Source organism: Ovis canadensis, chromosome 12, assembly GCF_042477335.2.
Source record: "Ovis canadensis isolate MfBH-ARS-UI-01 breed Bighorn chromosome 12, ARS-UI_OviCan_v2, whole genome shotgun sequence".
NCBI classification, from domain to species: Eukaryota; Metazoa; Chordata; class Mammalia; order Artiodactyla; family Bovidae; genus Ovis; species Ovis canadensis.
Genome location: NC_091256.1, coordinates 49,293,189 through 49,315,972, shown reverse-complemented (window position 1 = coordinate 49,315,972; position 22,784 = coordinate 49,293,189). Strand labels below are relative to the sequence as shown.

Sequence of the window (22,784 nt, the reverse complement as noted above, 5' to 3'; positions counted from 1 at the left end):
TTCATATGCCTGTAGGCCATCTGTGTGTCTTCTTTAGAGAAATATTTATTCAAGACTTATGCCCATTTTAAAATTGAGTTGCTTCTTTTTTGATACTGAGTTGTATGAGCTGTTTATATATTTTGAATATTAACCCCTTATCAACCATATCATTTGCAAGTATTTTCTCCCATTCAGTAGGTCATCTTTTCATTTTGTCGATGATTTCCTTTGCTGTGCAAAGGCTTTTAAGTTTCATTAGGTCTCATTTGTTTATTTTTGCTTTTGTTTTCTTTGCCTTAGACAAATAAAAAATATGCTCTAATTTATATCAAAGAGTGTTCTGCCTATGTTCTTTTTTAGGAGTTTTATGGTTTTAGATCTTATATTTAGGTCTTTAATCCATTTTGAATTTAATTTTTAATATGGTGCGAGTAAATATTCTAATATTATTCAACACAGAAAAGTTAATAGAAGATTAAAACTTCATATAAACACTCTGACTAAGAATAAAACCAACTAAATAATGTCTAACATGCACAAATGTGAAATCCTATAATTAAGATTAAAAAATTAGTTTTTACAAAGATAGGGGTTCAGATGAAAAACACACAGGGGTTTTAATTGATCCCAAGTTTAGTATTCATCATTAGAATTCTGTGAGATGAAGCATGAGGGTAAACATAGAAGTTTAACCTCAATATTGTGGCATCTTAGACATCTTATTATGTCATCTTACTGTCATCTACCACTTATTAGTTACTATAGGCAAATCACTTACTTTGGCTTTCTCACTTTTAAGTTGGAGTTAATAAAAACTAACGTATTGTGAGTATAGAATGAGATAATTCATATGCAAATAATTATATAAATGACAGCATTAGCTTTGCAAATACTGAAAAGGCTACTGCTGCTGCTGCTAAGTCACTTCAGTTGTTTCCGACTCTGTGCAACCCCATAGATGGCAGCCCACTAGGCTCCCCCGTCCCTGGGATTCTCCAGGCAAGAACACTGGATTGGGTTGCCATTTCCTTCTCCAACTGAAAAGGCTAGTGCACATTAAACCTTTAGTAGAGGTGCAGCATTCAAACCTAGTGAAGCACAAGCTATAGTGGGAAAGTGTAAAACGAATTGACCATAAATTTTTTGAGGGGAGTGATTTTTATCTGATTCATTCAGACTTTCATTTTTATTATTTTCCCACTACCTATATTCCCTTGGGCAGGTTATTTATCCTAAACTCTTCATATGTTAAGTGAGGATAATCATAACACCTATGCCCTAGAAGTATTGTGAAGAAAAATGAGATGGTGCATGGCAAATGTTTCCTGTTGCTGGAGAAAAGTACTAAAATATATGTTAATTACTCACCTTTCTCATGTTCCAAAATGGCCACTAGAAAGTGCTAGAGAACCTTTCGGAAGAATTTAGCACCATCCGAGTAGGAAATGGGGCAGGAATTTTAAATTTTTGTTTTAACTTGTCACCACTAAATGTATTAAGTGATCTTAGAAGAATTGTGTGTAAATATAGAAGTTAAACAGTGATATATTTTAACATTGATTCTGATTGGTAGAGTTGTGGAGAGGCAAGTTATGCTGGAAGTGGATGTGGAGGCTCCCAGCAGAATTTTCAGCAGCTCCTTTCTTGGCACAACTGTCTCTTGGAAATCCGGACCCTCTCGTGGTCCCATTGGAGGCTTGTGAAATTTTGCTTATTGCATGTTTCACTCTTCAGTGATGATTTTGTCTTCTTTGGGTAGAGAAATTGTTTATATTTATCGCTTGGATATAGTTTTAAGGGATGTTTGAAGTGTGATATTGTTGCAAGTGCCAGGGAGCTGTATACTTAACCATTTTATATCTAATAAAGCTTGGAATATAAAGCTGAGCACTGAAGAGTTGATGCTTTTGAACTGTGCTGTTGGAGAAGACTCTTGAGAGTCCCTTGGACAGCAAGGAGATCCAGCCAGTCCATCCTCAAGGAAACTGGTCCTGAATATTCATTGGAAGGACTGATGCTGAAGCTGAAACTCCAATACTTTGGCCACCTGATGCGAAGAACTGACTCATTTGAAAAGACCCTAATGCTGGGAAAGATCAAAGGTGGAGCAGAAGGGGACAACAGAAAATGAGATGGTTGGATGGCATCACCGTCTCGATGGACATGAGTTTGAGTAAACTCCGGGAGTTGGTGATGGACAGGGAAACTCAGCATACTGCAGTCCATGGGGTTACAAAGAGTTGGATACAACTGAGTGACTGAACTGAACTAATTCAAATTTTAACCTAACTCTTCTATCCCACAGGATGATATCTCTAATTCTGAAATTTTAGACATGAGGAATGTGATAGCAGGAAAAATATTTTGGGGCAGAAAGCATCTTCCTGGAATTAATCAAATCATATATATAAATTGAATCATAATTGACATACAAAATTGTATTAATTTCAGATGTAGGACACAATGGTTGACATTTGTATGGATTGTGAAATGATCACCACAGTAAGTCCTATTTCTCATTTGTCGTGGTAAAAAGTTATGAAGTTCTTTTTTTCTTGAGATGAGAACTTTTAAGATTTACTTTCTTAGCAATCTTTATTTATTTATTTATTTTTGGCCACATCTCGTGGCATGTGAGATCTTAGTTCTCCCACCAGGTACTGAACCCATGCCACTAGACTACCAGGGAAGTCCTCTTAGCAACTTTTAAATTTGTAATACAATATTTGTAATACAATATTTTGAACTATGCTATATATGCATGACATTTATTTTATAAATGGAATTATGTACCTCTTGATCTCATTTACCCATTCCCCAATCCTCTATCCTCTGGCAACCAATCTGTTCTCTGTATTTATGAGTTTTATTTTGCTTATATTTTAGATTCCACATATAAGTGAAATGATATGGTATTTGTCTTTCTCTGTCTTAATTACTTTTACTTAGCATAATACCCAAGATCTATTCTTAATGTTGCAAATGGCAAGATTTCATTCTTTTTTATGGCTGAGTAGTATTCCAATGTATACCACATCCATTTATCTTTTGATGGACACTTAGGTTATTCCCCTATCTTGGCTGTTGTAAATAATGCTTCAGTGACTATGGGGGTGCATTATATCTTTTCCAATTAGTGGTTTTGTTTTCTTCAGATAAATACTCAGAACTAGAATTCCTTAATTATTATTGGTAGTTCTATTTTTAAGATTTTGAGGAACCTCCATACTGTTTTCCATAGTGGCTGCACCATTTTACATTTCCACCAGTAATGCACAAGGATTTTCTTTTCTCAGCATCCTCACCAACACTTGTTGTTATTTATTGTCCTTTTGATAATAGCCATTCTGAACCATGGGAGGTGATATCTTGTTGTGTTTTTAATTTGCATTTCCCTGATGATTAGTGATGTTGAGCATATTTTCATGTACCTGTTGCCCATCTGTATGTTTTCTTTAGGAAACTGTCTATTCAGATTCTCTGCCCATTTTATAATTGGATTGTTTGTTTTTGTTATTGAGTTGTATGAGTGTTTATATATTTTGAATATTAACACCTTATCAGATATATGATTTTGAAATATCTCATTCAGTAGGTTGCACTTTTATTTTGCTAATGGTTTCCTTTAGCAGAAGGAAGCTAAACTTCTTTCTAAGCAGAAGCTTTTTAGTTCGATGGAGTCCCATTTGTTCATTTTTGCTTTTGTCGCTATTGTTTTCAAGTCAGATACAAAAAAATTATTACCAAGACTGATGTCAAGGAGCTTACTGCTTCCATTTTCTCCTAGGTGTTTTATGGTTTCTGATCTTGTGTTCAAGTCTTTGATTCATACTGAGCCAGTTTTGTGTGTTGTGTAAGATAGTGATCCATTTTCAGTTTTTCACAGTGGCTCTTCAGTTTTCCCCACACTAATTATTGGAAAGACTATTCTTGCCCCTTTGTGTATTCTTGACTCCTTTGTTGTAAATTAATTGACCCTATATATGTGGCTTTATTTCTGGACTCTCTGTTCATTTCCATTGACTTATGTGCTATTTTTTTTTTTTTTTGTATGACAGTACCATACTGTTTCTTGACTACTAAAGCTTTGTAATAGTTTGAAATCAGACAGTGTGATGCCTCCAGCTTTGCTATTCTTTCTCAAGATTGCTTTCACTATTCGGGATCTATCAGTTCAGTTCAGTTTGCACAGTCATGTCCGACTCTATGCAACCCCATGGATTGCAGCACACCAGGCTTCCTTGTCAATCACCAACTCCCGGAGCTTATACAAACTCAATGTCCATCGAGTTGGTGATGCCATCCAACCATCTGATCTTCTGTTGTCCCCTTCTCCTCCCACCTTCAATCTTTCCCAGCATCAGGGTCTTTTCAAATGAGTCAGTTCTTTGCATCAGGTGGCCAAAGTATTGGAGTATCAGCTTCAGCATCCATCCTTCCAATGGATATTCAGGACTGATTTCCTTTAGGATGGACTGGTTGGATCTCCTTGCAGCCCAAGGGACTCTCAAGAGTCTTCTCCAACACCACAGTTCAAAAGCTTCTATTCTTCGGTGCTCAGCTTTTTTTAGAGTCCAGCCCTCACATCCATACATGACTACTGGAAAAACCAAAGCTTTGACTAGACAGATCTTTGTTGACAAAGTAATGTTTCTGCTTTTTAATACGCTGTCTCGGTTGGTCATAACTTTTCTTCCAAGGAGAAAGTGTTTTTTAATTTCATGGCTGCAGTCACCGTCTGCATTGATTTTGGAGCCCCAAAAAAGTAGTCTGTTATTGTTTCCCTATTTGCCACGAAGTGATGGGACCAGATGCCATGAAATTAGTTTTCTGAATGTTGAGCTTTAAGCCAACTTTCTCACTCTCCTCTTTCACTTTCATTAAAAGAGGCTCTTTAGTTCTTCTTTGCTTTCTGCCATAAGGGTGGTGTCACCTGCATATCTGAGGTTATTGATATTTCTCCCGGCAATCTTCATTCCAGTTTGAGTTTCATCCAGCCCAGGGTTTCTCATGATGTTCTCTGCATATAAGTTAAATAAGCAGGATGACTATATACAGCTTTGACGTACTCCTTTCCTGATTTGGAACCGGTCTGTTGTTACATGTTCAGTTCTAACTGTTGTTTCCTGACATGCATACAGATTTCTCAGGAGGTGGTAAGGTGGTCTGTATTCCTGTCTCTTGAAGAATTTTCCACAGTTTGTTGTGATCCACACAGTCAATGGCTTTGGCATAGTCAGTACAGGAGAAGTAGATGTTTTCCTGGAACTCTCTTGCTTTTTCAATGATCCAACAGTTGTTGGCAATTTGATCTCTGGCTTTTCTAAATACAGCTTGAACATCTGGAAGTTCATGGTTCACATAATGTTGAAGCCTGAATTGGAGAATTTTGAGCTTTACTTTGCTATATGTGAGATGAGTACAGTTGTGCGGTAGTTCGAGCATCCTTTGGCATTGCCATTCTTTGGGATTGGAATGAAAACTGCCCTTTTCCTGTCCTGTGGCCACTGCTGAGTTTTCCAAATTTTCTGGCATATAGAGTGTAGCACTTTCTCAGCATCATCTTTTAGGATTTGAAATAGCTCAACTGGAATTCCATCACCTCCACTAGCTTTGTTTGTATTGATGCTTCCTAAGGCATTCCAGGATGTCTGACTCTAGGTGAGTGATCACACCATCATGGTTATCTGGGTCATGAAGATCTTTTTTGTATGTTTCTGTGTATTCTTGCCACCTCTTCTTAATATCTTCTGCTTCTGTTAGATCCATACCATATCTGTCCTTTATTCTGTCCATCTTTGCATGAAATGTTCCCTTGGTATCTCTAATTGTCTTGAAGAGATCTCTAGTCTTTCTCATTCTATAATTTTCCTCTATTTCTTTGCCCTGATCACTGAGGAAGGCTTTCTTACCTCTCCATTCTTTGGACCTCTGCATTCAAATGGGTATATCTTTCCTTTTCTCCTTTGCCTTTTGCTTCTCTTCTTTTCTCTGCTATTTGTAAGGCCTCCTCAGGCAACCATTTTTTCCATTTTGCATTTCTTTTTCTTGGGGATGGTCTTGATCACTGCCTCCTGTTCAATATCATGAACCTCCATCCATAATTCTTCAGGCAATCTGTCTATCAGATCTAATCCCCTGAATCTATTGGTCACTGCCACTGTATAATCATAAGGGATTTGATTTAGGTCATACCTGAATGGTCTAGTGGTTTTCCCTCCTTTTTTCAATTTAACTCTGAATTTGGTAATAAGGAGTTCATGATCCGAGCCACAGTTAGCTCTCGGTCTTGTTTTTGCTGACAGGATAGAGCTTCTCCATCTTTGGCTGATCTTTCCTGGATTCTATGAAAATTTTAGGATTATTGTTATATAAAATGATCTTTTATGGTTCTAAAAATTTTAGCATTGCTTGTTATATTTCTGTGAAAATGCCGTTGAAATTTTGATAGAGATTGCAATGAATCCTTAGATTGCTTTGGGTAATATGGACATTTTTACAATATTAATTCTTCCAATTGGTCGGCATGAAATATCTTTCCATTTATCTGTGTCTTCTTAAACTTCTTTCATTAATATCTTGTATTTTTCAATGTACAGATATTTCACTTTCATAGTTAAGTGTACTTTATTCTTTTTGACACAATTACTAATAGTGTTATTTTCATAATTTCTTTTTCTGATAGTTCATTCTTAGTGTATAAAAAACTACAGACTTCTGTACATTAATTTTATACCTGCAACTGAATTTGTTTGAATTTTTTTTGGTGGTATCTTTAGGGGGTGTGTATATATACATATATCTATATTTATATACACACATACATCTATTTATATATACATATATCTATATATAGTCTATATTCTATATATAAGAATCATGTCAATTACAACAGTTACAATTTATGTCTTCTTTTCCAGTTTGGATGCCTTTTATTTCTTTTTTCTAACTAGCTACTCTGGCTAGGACTTCCAATCAATACTATGTTGAATGAAATTAGCAAGACTGGGTATCTTTATTTTGATCTTAAAAGATTTCAGTTTTTCATCATTGAATATGAAGTTAGCTATGGGCTAGTCATGCCATCTTTATTATGTTGGGGTATATTCCATCTATACTCACTTTACTGAGATTTTTTTTTCTGTAAATGGATATTGAATTTTGTCAAAAGTTTTTTGTATCTATTGAAATGATCATATGATTTTTGTCCTTCATTTTAAGGTGGTATATCACACTGATTGATTTGAGTATGTTGAACCATCTTTGCATTCCTAGAATAAATCCTGCTTAACCATGGTACATAATCTTTTAAATATATTATTGAATTCAGTTTGCTAATATTTTGCTGAGGATTTTGGCATCCATGTTCATTAGGAATATAGGTCTATAATTTTCTTTTTTGTGGTATTCTTGTCTTGTTTTGGTGTCAGAGTAATTCTGGTCTCATAAAATAAGATTGGAAGTGTTCCCTCCTCTTCAGATTTTTGGAGAAGTTAGGTATTAAATCGAGAAGGATATGTACTAAATATATTTTTTTAATGCTTGGTAGATTTCACCAGTGAAACCATCTGGTCCTGGACTTATGTTAAGATTTTTGTTTGTTTGTTTTAATCATTGATTCAATCTCCTTATTAGTAACAGCCTGTTTAGATTTTTTGTTTCTTCATGATTTAGTCTTAGAAGATTGTATGTTTCTAGGAATTTGTCCATATTTTCTAGGTTGTCCAATTTGTTGACATATTTGTAGTAGTACTTTATGATCATTTGTACTTCTTTGGAATTAGTTTTAACTCTTCTTTTTTAAAAATTTTACTCACTTAAATCCTCTTTTTTACTTGGTTAAAGTTTTATCAATTTTGTTTATTTTTCACAGAATCAACTCCTTATTGATATTTTCAATTGCTTTTTCAGTCTCTATTTTATTTTTTATTAAACTTTTTATTTTGTATTGGAGTACAGCCAGTTAATAATGTTGTGATAGTTTCAGGTGGATGGCAAAGGGACTCAGTCATACTCAGCCATGTTCATATTACCCCCCACATTTTATGTTTTAATGTCACATTTTATATCTTTTCTGTGTATCCTTTAGTTAATCATTGTAGTTATAGTTTTTTAACCACTTTTGTTTAAAATATTTTTGAAATTGAGGTATATTTGATGTAAAATATTATGTAAGTTTCAGGCATATAACATAGTAATTCAGAATTGTTAAAGATTATACTCAATTTATAGTTACAAAATATTCACTACAGCTTATTTATGGAGAAGGAAATGGCAACCCAGTCCAGTATTCTTGCCTGGAAAATCCCATGGATAGAGGAGTCTCACAGGTACAGTCCATGGGACTGCAGAAGAGCTGGACACGACTTAGCAACTAAATAACAATAGTTTATTTTATACCTAACAGTTTGTACCTCCTAATCTCCCACTCCTTTTCCCCTTCCCATCCTCCCTTTCCCTACTGGTAACCACTGGTTGGTTCTCTATAGCGCTGAGTCTGTTTCTGTTTTGTTATATTCAACAGTTTGCTTTATTTTTTAGATTCTACATATAAGTGAAGTCATATAGTATTTGTTTTCTCTGTCTGACTTTTCACTTAGCACAGTACTCTCCAAATCCATTCATATTGTTGCAAATGGCAAAATTTTATTATTTTTTATGGCTAAATAGTATTTTTTATGGCTAAATAGTATATGTATATATATATGTATATATATATATACACACACACATATATATATATATATACACACACACACACATAGTATACACACACACATCACATCTTCTTTATCCATTCATCTGTTGGTGCATACTTAGGTTGTGTCCATATCCTGCCAATTGTATATAATGCTGCTATGAACATTGGGGTGCATGTATCTTTTTGAATTAGTATTTTTGTTTTTTTCAGATAAATAATCAGAAATGGTATTGCTGGGTCATATGGTTAAGTTCTAGTTTAGTTTTTTGAGAAACTGTACCGTTTTCCACTGTGGCTGGATGCACCAATTTACATTTCCACTACCAGTATATGGAAGTTCCCTTTTCTCTACATCTTTGCCAGCATTTGTTGTGTGTGTGTGTGTGTTTAACTGATAGCCATTCTGACAGACATCTGTTTCCTTCCCGAGGTTAGGTTTATTTTCAGCCGTTACTTATTCAAATAAGTTTTCTGTGCCCTTCTCTCTTCTCCTGAGGCATCTACAATCCAAATGTTACTCCATTTGATGCTGTCCCCTAGGTCCCTTAGGCTGTCTTCACTTTTAAATTCTTTTTGCTGCTCTGTTTTGGTGAATTCCACTACCCTGTCTTCCAGATCATTGATTCTTTCTTTGCTTCATCTAGTCTGCTGTTTAACCTCTTCGGTGTGTTCTTCATTAGCTATTATATTCTTCAGCTCTAAGACTTCTGTTTAGTACTTTTCTATCTTTTAGCTGTACTGAAATGTTTGATACATTTTCTATCTTTTTGCTGAACTTCTTGCTGTGTTCATTCATTCTTTTCAATGTTTTTATGACCATGACTTTTAGGGCTTTACAGATAAATTATATATCTTGTTTCATTAAATTTAAAAAACTTTTATTGGCATATAGCTGACTTACAATGTTATGTTAGTTTCAAGTGTACAGCAAAGTGATTCAGTTATACATATATGTACTTTTATTTTTTTAGATTCTTTTTTTAAAATATAAATTTATTTAATTGGAGGTTAATTACTTTATAATATTTTATTGGTTTTGCCATACATCACCATGAATCCACCACAGGTATACACATGTTCCCCATCCTGAACCCCCCTCCCTCCTCCTCCTCCGTACCATCCCTCTGGGTCGTCTCAGTGCACCAGCCCCAAGCATCCAGTATCATGCATCAAACCTGGACTGGCGATTTGCTTCATATATGACATTATACATGTTTCAATGCCATTCTCCTAAATCATCTCACCTTTTCCCTCTCCCACAGAGTCCAAAAGACTGTTCTATACATCTGTGTCTCTTTTGCTGTCTTGCATACAGGGTTATCGTTACCATCTTACTAAATTCCATATACATGCGTTAGTATACTCCCATATAGGCCTCGTTATGTTTTTTTTTTCCTGGGGTTTTATTGTTCTTTCATTTGGAACATTTCTCTGTTTCTGAGTTTGTTTCTATGTACCAGGGAAAACAGCTGGTACTCACCCAGTTTTGAGGGAGTGGCCTTGTGTAAGCGAAGAAACTTACCATTTTACTTTGCCCTACCCCTTGGCTGTCTCAAGCCTTCTGAGTATCTAAGCAGTCAAAGTTTTTAATAGGTCCCAGTTGTTGAGGTGCCAAGAACTCTCTCTCTTATTTTTTTTGTCAGACTGTGGAACCCAGAACATAATCCACCCTGTGCTGGTCTTCAGAGCCAAGCATGCCAGGGGCATCCACTGTGTGGTCTGCACCTGCCCACCAGCTTCGGTGGAGCCCTGGGAGTGGCTTGGGGGTCAGGGTAATTGTTTAGCAGTCTTTAGGAGGACCAAAGGATCAGTGCATTGGCAGGGTGCAGCGAACAGCGAGCGGTGCTAGTAATGGAGGGGAGAATGCAAAAATGGTTCTGCCTAGTGCCTCCATCTCCAGCCACAGTCCCAACAAGTTCCTGCACCTCTGGCAGATGCTCTAAGACTAGTAAATGAAACTCCTTCACATGTGGTCTAGGCACTTCCCACACTGCTGCCTTTGTACTGGATTCCAGGGCAAATGAGTCTGTGCATGAGCTCTTTAAGAGCGGAATCCCCATTCCCTACAAGCCTAATATTCTCTTAGATGAAAGCCCTGTTGCTTTTCAAAGTCAGACATTTTGGAGGCTGATCTCTCCAGAGCAGGTCCCAAGGGTTGGGGAGCCTGATGTGGGGCACAAACCCTTCACTTTTCAGGAAGAAGTGCTCTGTTCATGAGATCCCTGACACATGTGGGTTGCTCTGCCAAGGGTGGGGTTTGGGGAAAGATGATGCCTTTGCTTCTCCTACCTATCTCAATGCAGCCCCTTTATTCTTTGTTGTGGCAGGCTTTTCAGCTCATTTTCAGGTCCTTCCCAGAGAGAGTTGCTCCATATGTAGCTGTGGATTTGTTGTGTACATGGGAGGAAGTGAGTTCAGGATCTTTCTACACTGCCTTCTTGTACCACTTGAACCCATCAAGTCATATTTTTGATAGACCTCTCAAAATAACTCTCACTCTTCTGTGTCCAAGTTAATGATAATTAAATAAGAGACATTTGGCTCTTTGATAGTAAATCCCAAATTGGGTAATAAAGCAATGACAAATTTATCATTAAACATGGACTTATTGAAATTTCATGTTTCTTTCTTAGGTGAAAAAAAAATCTACCTGGGGAAAATATCTGAAATGGAATCTATATGTGAACCCAGAGTAGGCAAAATAACACATCCTTGGGTAAGACAGAAATTTCCATTTCACACTCTCAGGTAAAGCTATAATGATTCTAATGATTAGTTGTTAGTAAGAAATGAATATGATTCAAGCTGTTTTCCAGTTTCTTCTCAGCAAAGTTACCTGTTTTATATAAGGATCAACATCTTCATCATTAGCTCTGACTGTGATTGAATGGTTGAAAACACAGATTTTTTTTGTTTGGTATTTGAGCAATGTTTGCCGAACTTGTCACATCATAGGATTCATTTAGAACTCATGTCAAAAATAGATTCCCTGCCTCAAAAGATTTTGATTCAGTAAGTCTGGGCTGGTGTTCAAGAATCTATATCTTTAAGAAACCTTCTAGGCATGTCTTATAATTATATACAGTTGAGAAACCCAATGTTAAAAAATTCCTCTTGGCATGAGACTCATTTTGAATTGGGAAAGCACACACGTTAGATGTTCTTGCCATCTCCTTGATGAGTCAGCTTGTAGTGAGAGCCCTTTGGATGGTCTCTGCTGGTGTGAGAGTCTGCTTTCAAGCACTGAAAATCTTTCACTTGTGTCTGGAGTGTTCTCACCAGTTTTAATATCTCATTTGAATGTACTTGATACATAATCCGAAAGTCACTGCTCTTGAGTTCTGAGATAAAAGTTTGTTTAACCTTTCTGAGCAGGAATGCAAATTATGGTTATAAGTAGGGGCTCCTGCTTAGGAGACTAAGGTTTGAATGTTGGTTCCTACAGCTGAGTGACCAGTCATTTAACCTCCCTCAGCCTCTGTTTGCTTGTCTATAAAATATGAATATAGGTATCGCAGCTAATGTTTGCCATATTTGAAGTTATTTGCATAAATTATCTCCCTTTATCTTTAAAACAGCACTATGAGATAATCATACTTTTCTGTTGCTCCTCATTATATAGCTCATTATATAGCTGAGAAAACTAAGATGCAGGAATGTAAATAACTCACCCAAGGTCTCACACCTAGGAGATGGCCAGCTAATTATTTACTTACAAGATTATGGGAAGAAATCATTATAAATCTTTATAGCTATCTATCTTTGTGTCTTTCTTTAATTTTTATACAAACTCTGAGGGACAGCTAGTATTACCAGTATTTGAGTTTGGTTAATGGAATAAATTTAATGAGTAAAAATGTAGTTTAAAAGTATAGTATAGGATAAAACTATATACTTTTATAAGCATACTTTTATAATATATACTTTTATATGTATAAAAAGTATAGTATACTTAAAGGATAGGGAAGCCTGCTGGGCTACAGTCCATGGGGTTGCAGACTTGGACACGACTGAGTGACTGAACGATAACAATAGATACTTAAAGAGTGCCCATAGTTACACTACAGTGTTATCAGAAAGCCAAGCAGACATTGTTTATTTTGTTGTCAGAAAAAAGTCAGCAGTAATAAGAGCTCCCTCTCTGAAAAAGCAAGAGCTCGATGGTTAGACTACAAATCATGTCTTGAACAGAATGCCTCTCACTTCTATTTTGTAATATGCTCTCTAATATCATTATATTGCTTTGAGAATAACAAAAATGTAGGCTGCAAGACAACCGTTGCATCCAGAGGGAAAGATTCTTTTATAGGCCGTGTTGGCTATCTGGGCACCAGCCTATTTCTTTAGTTCCTGCTTGAAGTAAATCTGATCAAAACTGCTAAGGAAAAGCCAAAGTGGCTCAGTAGTATGAATCACCCTACAATAGCGGAACAACCTGTTCAAGAAACAAGAAGATCTCACTTACTTTGAACCTCCACAGTCCTCCAATATCTTCAGTCTTCTCAAAGCAAGTGGGTTCGAGTCCCTCATCCACACAGCACTTTAGAGAGATCAGGCCGCTGACCCCAGCTCCAATCACTGCCACCTTCTTTGCCATGGTATCCTGTCAAGGAGTTGATCAATTAATGCTGCTTCACTGAGGCAACAGGTAAGTCAGTCCTTATGGTGTGGATAGCAACTGGCTTTAAATGCTGTAGCAGTGGTCATTTAATAAGCAGCACTATTTGAATAAAAAGCCTCACCAGTCAAATCCCAGTCTCCTCTTCCCCTTGAAAGAAGCTAAGTTGTGTCATGTCTTGGTTTAACGTTTAAAAGCAACCTATTTAACAAAGCCAACTGATTCAAAAACATAGTACCAGGGATATGAGCCAGTCTTCAGTTAAGTTCCTTTTTTTTAAATTTTATTTTGAAACAACTTTACTCAGTGTTTCTTTTTTCTTTTTGCATGAGAGACTACCACTTCCCCCTTAATAAAGATATGCTGCTGCTGTTGCTAAGTTGCTTCAGTCGTGTCCAACTCTGTGCGACCCCACAGACGGCAGCCCATCAGGCTCCCCCTGTCCTTGGGATTCTCCAGGCAAGAACACTGGAGTGGGTTGCCATTTCCTTCTCTGAAAAGATCTGCTGCTGCTGCTGCTGCTAAGTCACTTCAGTCGTGTCCGACTCTGTGCGACCCCACAGACGGCAGCCCACCAGGCTCCCCCTGTCCCTGGGATTCTCCAGGCAAGAACACTGGAATGGGTTGCCATTTCCTTCTCTAAGAGTCATATATTTAAAGAGAAAATGAGACTTCAAGAAATGTCCTCCTTTGTCCCATGCCCAGGGGACACCCCTACAGAAATTTACACTCCTCTGACTTAGTGGTTTTTTGATGGAAGAGCCACCAGAAGAACAAGCAAGATACAGAAAAAGAATTTAAAAAGTAAAACAATTTGTGACTAAAATAACATAACTAGCACAAAGTGAAGGAATTACAGCCATATCTCCTTTTTTTCTTTGGTACTTCAGTTTATTGTCCTTTACAGATCCAGCTTTTCTTTAAACACAAATCAAAAGTTTGTGGCAAACCTGCATGGAGCAAGTCTATCAGCACCATTTTCCCAATGGCATTTGATTCCTTTGCGTCCCTCTGGCTCCTTTTGGTAATTCTTAGGATTTTCAAACTTGATCATTATTAGTCTGTTTTGTATGGTGATCAGTGATCTCTGATGTTTCTACTAGGACTTGTTGAAGCCTCAAATGATAGCACTTTTTAGCAATAAAGTATTTTTTAATTAAAGACTACGCCTTTCTTAGACATAATGGTGAAAGTAAAAGTGGCTCAGTCATGTCCAACTCTTTGAGAACCCATGGACTATCCATGGAATTCTCCAGGCCAGATAACTGGGGTGGGCGGCCTTTCCCGTCTTCAGGGGATTTTCCCAGCCAAGGGATTGAACCCAGGTCTCCCACATTGCAGGCAGATTCTTAACCAACTGAGGTATCAGGGGAGCCCAAGACATAATGGTATTGCACACTTTAAATAGAGTGCAGTATAATATAAACCTAATATTGGGAAAGAAAAGAATTTGTGTGATACGTTATTTGGAGGGTCTGGAAATGAACCTGCAGTCTTTATCACCTGTGCCCGTACTGTCAAACAGTGAACACAGTTTTCAAGAGACTAAGCTGGACTTCAGTACTTAGTGCCTGAGGAGTCCCAACATTTCGAGTCCCCAAAGCGCGCAGAAGGCTATCCTTGTGCAAGGATGACTAGACCCGTCATCTTGCAAGTACTGTCTTTACTGCCCTAGAAGAAAGGGTCCTCCTTCTCCAGAATGTGCCACAACGTTGGCCGACGAGTCCTGAAGGGTTCGTCAAGCCATAACCGAAAGGGAAGGAAAGGTGCTGGGCGAGATTACACGGCGCGGGCGGGAGCGCGGGAACCGGAGCCCTCTGATAAAGGCTCCCCCTCCTCGCCCTGTTACCGAGAATGTGAGCGAGAAATGACTTCCAGCACAAATAGGAGACCTAACTTCCGCGCGGCTACACTGGGCCCGCTCCCCGCCTCCCCTTCAGTAAAGTTCCTCAGAGTGCCGAGCTTTTGTTTTTGAGTCTCTTTCCCCAGCTATAATCCTTACCTCTGTTTTTGCCTTTGAGTGCGCTGACAGTAGTTTTCTGTGTAGACTGTGTGCTGGGAGGTAATCAGAAGCTTTTTAAGAGTCAGAGGAACCTGTGGGAATGGGAGGAGCTTGCAGTCCTCCTCCTCCAGCATTCTGACAGCTGAAACTCCAAGGTCTTTGTCAGGAGTCCTGAAATGAAGCAAGAGACCTATATCCTGAGGTCCAGGGTTAAAAATCCTCTTTATTGATATAATGGATATAACCAATGCTCATTAACAAGTTAGCAAATATGCTCATAAAAAGAAGTCCAAATTATCCCTTTACCCACCATAACATTTTTGTTTATCTTTCATATTTATATATGTAGATAATACACACACACAAACAAAAATGGAATCGCACTCTACATGTAATTTCCAACTTGATTTTTCACTCTACAATATAGCAATACCTTTATAACTATAGCAACATTTTTTAATAAAATACTGAACATGTGTATTTATTTTTTTTAAATAATAACTCCAAAATACACTTTAACAACAACCATTAATTGGTTAATATAATACAGAAGCACATAAAATGTTTAAAAATGGCACAGGTTTAGCAAAGTTGATGAATAGAAAAGGAAATACCAAAACCCAATATAACAATACTAAAAAAAAAATCAATAGATTTCCATAGGTCATACATATACATTAGAAGACATAATGCAAAAAAAATCATATTTATTCAAAACATTCCAAAATACTATTAGTCATAATGAGAACAGTGCAAAAGAACTAAATTTTAATTTTTTTATGATTTAAGCAAAGGCAGAGAGAATTCACACTTATGAGAAGGCAGTATAAGCAGGTCAACTTTTTGTCAACCTACAAATTTCACACAGTCTCAAATAAACTTAAAGCAGTATTTTTATTTTTTATTTATTTTTAAAAATTTATTTATTTATTTTAATTGGAGGCTAATTACTTTACAATATTGTAGTGGTTTTTACTGTACATTGATATGAATCAACTACAGATGTACATGTGTCTCCCATCCTGAACCCCCCTCCCCTCTCCCACCTCCCTCCCCATCCCATCCCTCAGGGTTGTCCCAGTTATGGCAGCATTTTAAAAATGGCTGCGTGAATTCCATTTTGTTGATGGATTAATTTTCCATCTAACGAATATCCATTTCTATTTCTGACATATCACCATGCCTGGACAAGTGATCTCATGGAATTTACATTCTTTTAAAAATCTTTTCACACACACACACACACACACACACACACACACACACACACACACGGGCTTCCCTGGTGGCTCAGATGGTAAAGAATCTGGCTGCAATGCAGAGGCCTGGGTTCAGTCCCTCAGTTGGGAAGATCCCCTGGAGAAGGGAATGGCTACCCACTCCAGTACTCTTGCCTCGAGAATTCTATGGACAGAGGAGCCTGGAAGGTTATAGTCCATGGGATCGCAGTCGGACATGACTGTGTGTATAACACACAAACATATATTCTGGAGCTTACATTCTTGTTTTGGCTTGGCTTTCTTAGACTTGATGACTTCTGGATCCTAACTTAACTTACCTGTTCCTAGATTGCTTACCCTCCCCAAAGCTATGTATCATCATATGTCTCTGCTTGGGTATCTGCTCGCTTGGATGAATCTAGTAGGACTTCTAATATCTTCCTGTCTATTGCTGTCTTTTTACCTTGATATAGAACTGGATAACTTACCTTTGCTTACAATCTCAATTACTAGCACTACCGTTAATTAGGAAGACTAAATCAAGAGGCTATAAAGCCTTCGTGTACCTTGCTGTGCTCAGTTGTGTCTGACTCTTTGTGATCCCACGGACTGTAGCCCTCCACACTCCCCTGTCCATGGAATTTTCCAGGTAAGAACACTAGAGTGGGTTGCCATTTCCTATTCCATAGTATACCTTGGATATAGTCTAAATGATGAAGGACTTTGTTCTCTAGCCAGCAAGACCAGTGGACCTAAGGATACTGAAAATTTTTTTAATGCAGATTCATTCAACAAACACTTGTTGAACACCTCCTAGGTGTCAGACACTTCCTAAATGCTGTACATACAGCAATGAACAAAAGAGGCAACACTTCTTTCCTTTATAGAGCTTGCATTCTGGTGGAGGGAGCCAGACAAGCAATCAATAAACAATAAACAAGTAGAGTTGTTGATGATGGGTGCCATGGAGAAAAATAAAGCAGAGAAATAAGCTCTTCGAGTGGAGAAGTATAGTTTGATATTTTAAAATAAGTATTCAGGAAACATCACTTTCCTAAAATTTCCCAAACTGTTTGGTCACAGTGGAATGTTTTTCTCTGTCTAATAAGCAAAGTAACTCTGTAACAAGAGTAAAAGAAACTTCAAAGGCAATAGTCAAAACTAAGGAACAGAAAGGCTGAACATGTTTCTCAATTAAAGAGGGAAAAAGCCAGTTTACTGACATTGGGTCACAAATTTTTTAAGTGGCCTGTGAGCAGTTCTCCAGTTATATCTTCACTGTCCCTTCTCTAGTTAATTATGATCTCAGTAAAAGTCCTGTAATTGTACTTGAGAAAACACCTGGATATGCTGCTAGCAGTATTTTAAAACTGTTTGAACCCTTGGGAGATTCAATTCTTGGGCAAATGTTTTGATGCTCCAGGTAGATAATCTGTCTGGAGATATTAATACCCTTTGTGTCCAAATGAGCATACAACTATGCTCATGGCATCAGCCATCAGCTTGGGAGCAGGCATCTTCTTGCCATTAGCACAAGCTGAGAAGCTTGCTCAACAGATAACCCTAGCTGGAAATTAGGTATGTCAAGGGGCAACAAAGCCTCCTGGGGAGAATGAGTGTATCCACAAATGAAACACCAATCACCTGCCCAATTTTCTATCAGTGTATCTTTGGATTCCTTCCAAGTTTTTGCTATTATGAAAAAGCTGTCATGAATTTTATTTATGTGTATGTCTTCCACACTTACCACATTATATTCTCAGGATAAAAATCTAAAAGAGAAATTGCTAAGTGTATGCCCATTTGAAAGTCTACTGCTGCTGCTAAGTCGCTTCAGTCGTGTCCAATTCTGTGCGACCCCATAGATGGCAGCCCACCAGGCTCCCCCGTCCCTGGGATTCTCCAGGTAAGAACACTGGAGTGGGTTGCCATTTCCTTCTCCAATGCATGAAAGTGAAAAGTGAAAGTGAAGTTGCTCAGTCGTGTCTGACTCGTAGTGACCCCATGGACTGTAGCCTACCAGGCTCCTCCGCCCATGGGATTTTCCAGGCAAGAGTACTGGAGTGGGGTGCCATTGCCTTCTCCATGAAAGTCTACAGTGTTCCTCAAACTTTAATGTATAAAATACTTGTTGTGTGCTTGTTAGTCGCTCAGTCATGTCTTATTCTTTGTGACCCCATGGACTGTAGCTCACCAGGCTTCTCTGCCCATGAAATTCTCCAGGCAAGAATACTGAAATGGGTTGGCATTCCTTTCTCCAGGGAATCTTCCTGACCCAGGGATTGAACTTGAGTCTCTCGTATCTCTTGCATTGCCAGGCAGATTCTTTACCATTGAGCCATCTGGGACTGCAGATGTGGGTTTAATAAATATGGAATGGGTCTGAGATTCTTCATTTCTAACATGATTCCAGGTGATTCCAATGCCACTGACCCTTAGATCACATTGTGTATTACAAGTTTCTACTATGTTTTGAGAAGTTGCCTTCTGGGAAGCAGATATTTTCTAATAGTATTTTATGTTTACAAAGTATTTTAAGGTGTAAAAATACTTTTATATACATTAATTCATTTGGTTAATTCAGGGCCATAGGCATTACTGTGTTTGTGTGTGTGTGTGCATGCTTAGGTCGTGTCTGACTCTGAGACCCATGGACTGTAGCCCACCAGGCTCCTCTGTACATGAGATTTCCCAGGCACGAATAATACTGGAGTGGCTTACCATTTCCTACTCCAGAGATCTTCCTGAACCAGGGATCAAACCTGTGCCTCTTGTATCTCCTGCATTGGTAAACTGATTCTTTACCACTTGTGCCACCTGGGAAGCCCATAGGCATCATTACCTATCCTTGTTTTATGGATATGAAATGAGTTTAACTTGGCTACAAGGAAGTTTAAGAATAACCAAGATGGTAATGAGCTTCTGGAAACCTTATCATAAGGAGTCCCTGAAAAAGCTTTTAAGGTTTAGCCCAGAGGATATATGTTGAAAAGTATATGGTACTTGCCTTCAAAAAGACTGTTATATGGAAAAGGTCATTTAAGCCTATTTTGAGTAGACACAAAAGTCTATTCAGGATCAAATTTGTGAATGTTACAAAAAAGCTGTTTGCTTCAATATAAGGAAGAACTTTTTGGCTAACAATGCTGTACGAGAAGGGAATGAGCTGCTTGGTGAGGTAATGAATTCTCTGTTACTTTATTGAAACAGAGGTTGGAAAACCACTTGTTAGTGGACAATAGAGGTTATTGAGGTGGAGTGCGATAGTGAAGTAAAGTTGTCCTAACTGCAAAATTTTAGATCCTGGATTCTGTCACTATCAGTTGTAGTTCTAAAATAGGCACAAAATTGCTGAGAAGACTTTGGACTGGAAAGTATGCTGGTTACTGTAAAGGACTGAGAGGTTACTGGCACTACCCATCCTCATGGCTGGGGTCCTGGAGTCACCTCCTGAGCTTTTCTTGGAAGGTTCTGAGCTCTCTTAATTATGGCTACTCTCAAGAGAACAGTGTATATATCAGCCCTGATATCATCCTATTTCCATTTTTTACTTTTAATTATATATTTCAACAGATAACTTAAAAACATGCATCACTCCCTGAGAACAGGAAGTGCAGAGCCAGAAGGACACGTTTTCTCATTGTATTGCTTTAGACCACTAGGTAAATGACAAGCCAAACTAGTCTTAGTATCCTTTGACTATGATCCAGTTTTATTGTTTGGATGAACTCATCTATATTCCCGTGTGATGTATATAGTCTCATCATTTCCATGTGCTCTATATTTTCTGGGGCAATTCTCTTTTAAAATAATCCTCCTTAGTTTTTGGACCAAGAGAAACATTCCCAAAATCTCTCTGAAGTGGTAGAAAAGTAATATGAAGGAACAGATGCATGACAGGTCTGAGCAAAGGAAATGCTCTTTGGACCAGATTTTTAAAAGTTTTATTGGGATATAATTCATATGCTACATAATTCATTTATTTAATTTAAATAGTTTAGCCATACAACCATGTAATGTAATGGTTTTTAGTATGTTCACAGAGTTGTGTGACCATCACCACAATCAATTTTAGAATATTCTCATCACCCTCCAGAGAACGCCTGTACAGAATCACATCCCAATTTCTTTGCACATAGCCCCACCCTGAGTCCTAGGCAACCACTTATTTTCTTTCTATTGTTATAAAATTTGCTGATTCTGAAATGTCCTATAAATGGAATCATATGATCTTTTTTTTTTGGATTTGAAATTATTGCAAATAAGATGCTTTATTTTGAATGTGAATGGCTTCTTTCACTTAGCAGTAATTTTTTAAGGTTCACTTATGTTGTAGAAAATATAAATATTTCATTCCTTTTTATTGCTGAATAATATTCTATTGTATGAATACCATGTTTTATTTATTTATTAGTTGATGAATGTTTGGGCTGTTTCTACCTTTTGGCTATTATGAAGACCACTTCTCCGTAAATCACTATTTTACTACAAAGATAAAGATGTAACTTTATTTTTAACATTTATGAATATATTACAAAGTTACAAAGGTATAATTCATAGTCATGTACTCAGTATCCAGCTGAAGCTCTCTTTGTACCCTCCCTGATTTTATTCTTTTCTATGCCTGCCAAAGGTAAACAGTCTGCTTATATATATTTTTTGTATTTCTTTATACTTTTACTACATGTAATGAATAAAACATTATAGTATCATAAAAAATATCACACCATATATATTTTTGTGTAACTTGCTTTTTTGCTCAGTGTTATATTTATGAAATCCATGTTTTCTAAATCTATGCAACTTTATTTCATTTATTTTTATCACGTGGTGAATTCCTTGATATAAGTATATTATAGTTTAGTTCTCCATTTAATGAAAGGTTATTTCTATTTTTTCTATGTAAATAATATATTCTTGTTTTTGTTTACTTGAGCACCTGTTCAGTAGTTTCTCCAGGGTACCTGCTTCACTGTGGAATCACTTGATTATAGCATATTCATATTTTCAGCTTTGCTGGATATTGATAAATTGTCCTCCAAAATATACGTACCAATTTATACTCCCTCCAACAATGACTAATTCTCTTTGACCTTCATTCTATCTGGTACTTGGCATAATCAGAGGTTCTTTTAGTCTAGTATTAAAGATGTGAAATGATATTTCATCATATTTTTAACTTTTTGGGGATTACTGAGTGCTATGAATTAACAAAGGTTTGGAGATAATAGTACAATTTAAAGAGTAAGTTATAGTTGATACTTGAAGTGTCTTCTCTTAAAATCTATATACCTGAATCAAATCTCAGAATCCCTCACCAGGTTGACTCTTCACTGATAGTAGAGTTAATCTTAAAGCCCAGGCCTGACTGCCTCTAAAACCCAGAAAGCGTAGTCACCCTGGTCTGCCTTGTTGGCTTCTTGAGAATAATCCCATACTCAGTACAAATGACAATAAAAACTTCATACTCTCCAATAAAAATACATGCCAATAGAAAAAGACACGTTACCATGATCTGGACAACCATAATAGAATAAGAGTGTAATAGAATTACAGTGCATGAGTGCTAAGTTGCATCAGACTCTTTGTGACCCTATGGACTATAGCCTGCCAGGCTTCTCTGTCCATGGGATTCTCCAGGCAAGAATACTGGAGTGGGTTGCCATGCCCTTCTCCAGGGGATCTCCCCAACCCAGGGATAGAACCCATGTCTCTTTTCTACCTGTATTGGCAAGCTGGTTCTTTATTATTAGTGCCCTTGGGAAGCTCCAGTAAAGACATCCCAAAGTTGCAGTTATGAGGCCTCAACACTATGTGAGTGACTCTCTAATTGGGGCATGTTGTGCTGCCAAGACCAATATCTTTCTATTCAGTTCTTTATCTCTCAGGGAAAGATTGCCCGAATGTTGCTGTTTGCTATATTCTCATTTATACTTTTGCATCCTGGAAGGCAAATTAGAAGTAAACACAAGCTTAAATATATCATTCAATGAATGGTTTTAAGCATAGATTGGTCTAGCTCCAGATTTATGAAAAATCAAAACCAAAAATAATGCCAAACATTTCAGTAGATCTGAATGATCATGGCTTTGCTAAAACACCCAATTTTTATTTCTAAACAAAATCTTTTATCCTACAAGATTATAATGGAAGGAAACAGCAGAACACTGGAAGCAAACAAAATGTTCATCAATAGGAGACTGGGTTCAATGAATTACAGTCCATCCATACAGTCAAATAATATGCAGCTTTGTAAAGAGT

The 22,784-nt window shown here is 37.3% G+C and overlaps 1 protein-coding gene across 2 annotated transcripts in view; it reads right to left on the bottom strand.

The window, feature by feature from the left end:
• FMO2 (flavin containing dimethylaniline monoxygenase 2) overlaps nt 1-15,534 on the bottom strand; it is a 47,456-nt gene extending 31,922 nt beyond the window's left edge. The window contains exons 1-2 of one of the 2 annotated variants that reach the window (XM_069545655.1): nt 15,304-15,534; nt 13,149-13,286 (exon numbers count right to left, since the gene is read on the bottom strand). In XM_069545655.1, coding sequence (XP_069401756.1) covers nt 13,149-13,280 — 132 coding nt within the window. In that variant the 5' untranslated portion in view covers nt 13,281-13,286; nt 15,304-15,534. The remainder of the gene's footprint in view (nt 1-13,148; nt 13,287-15,303) is intronic. The other variant, XM_069545656.1, reaches the window with a different exon arrangement.
• Nucleotides 15,535-22,784: the final 7,250 nt, after the last annotated feature.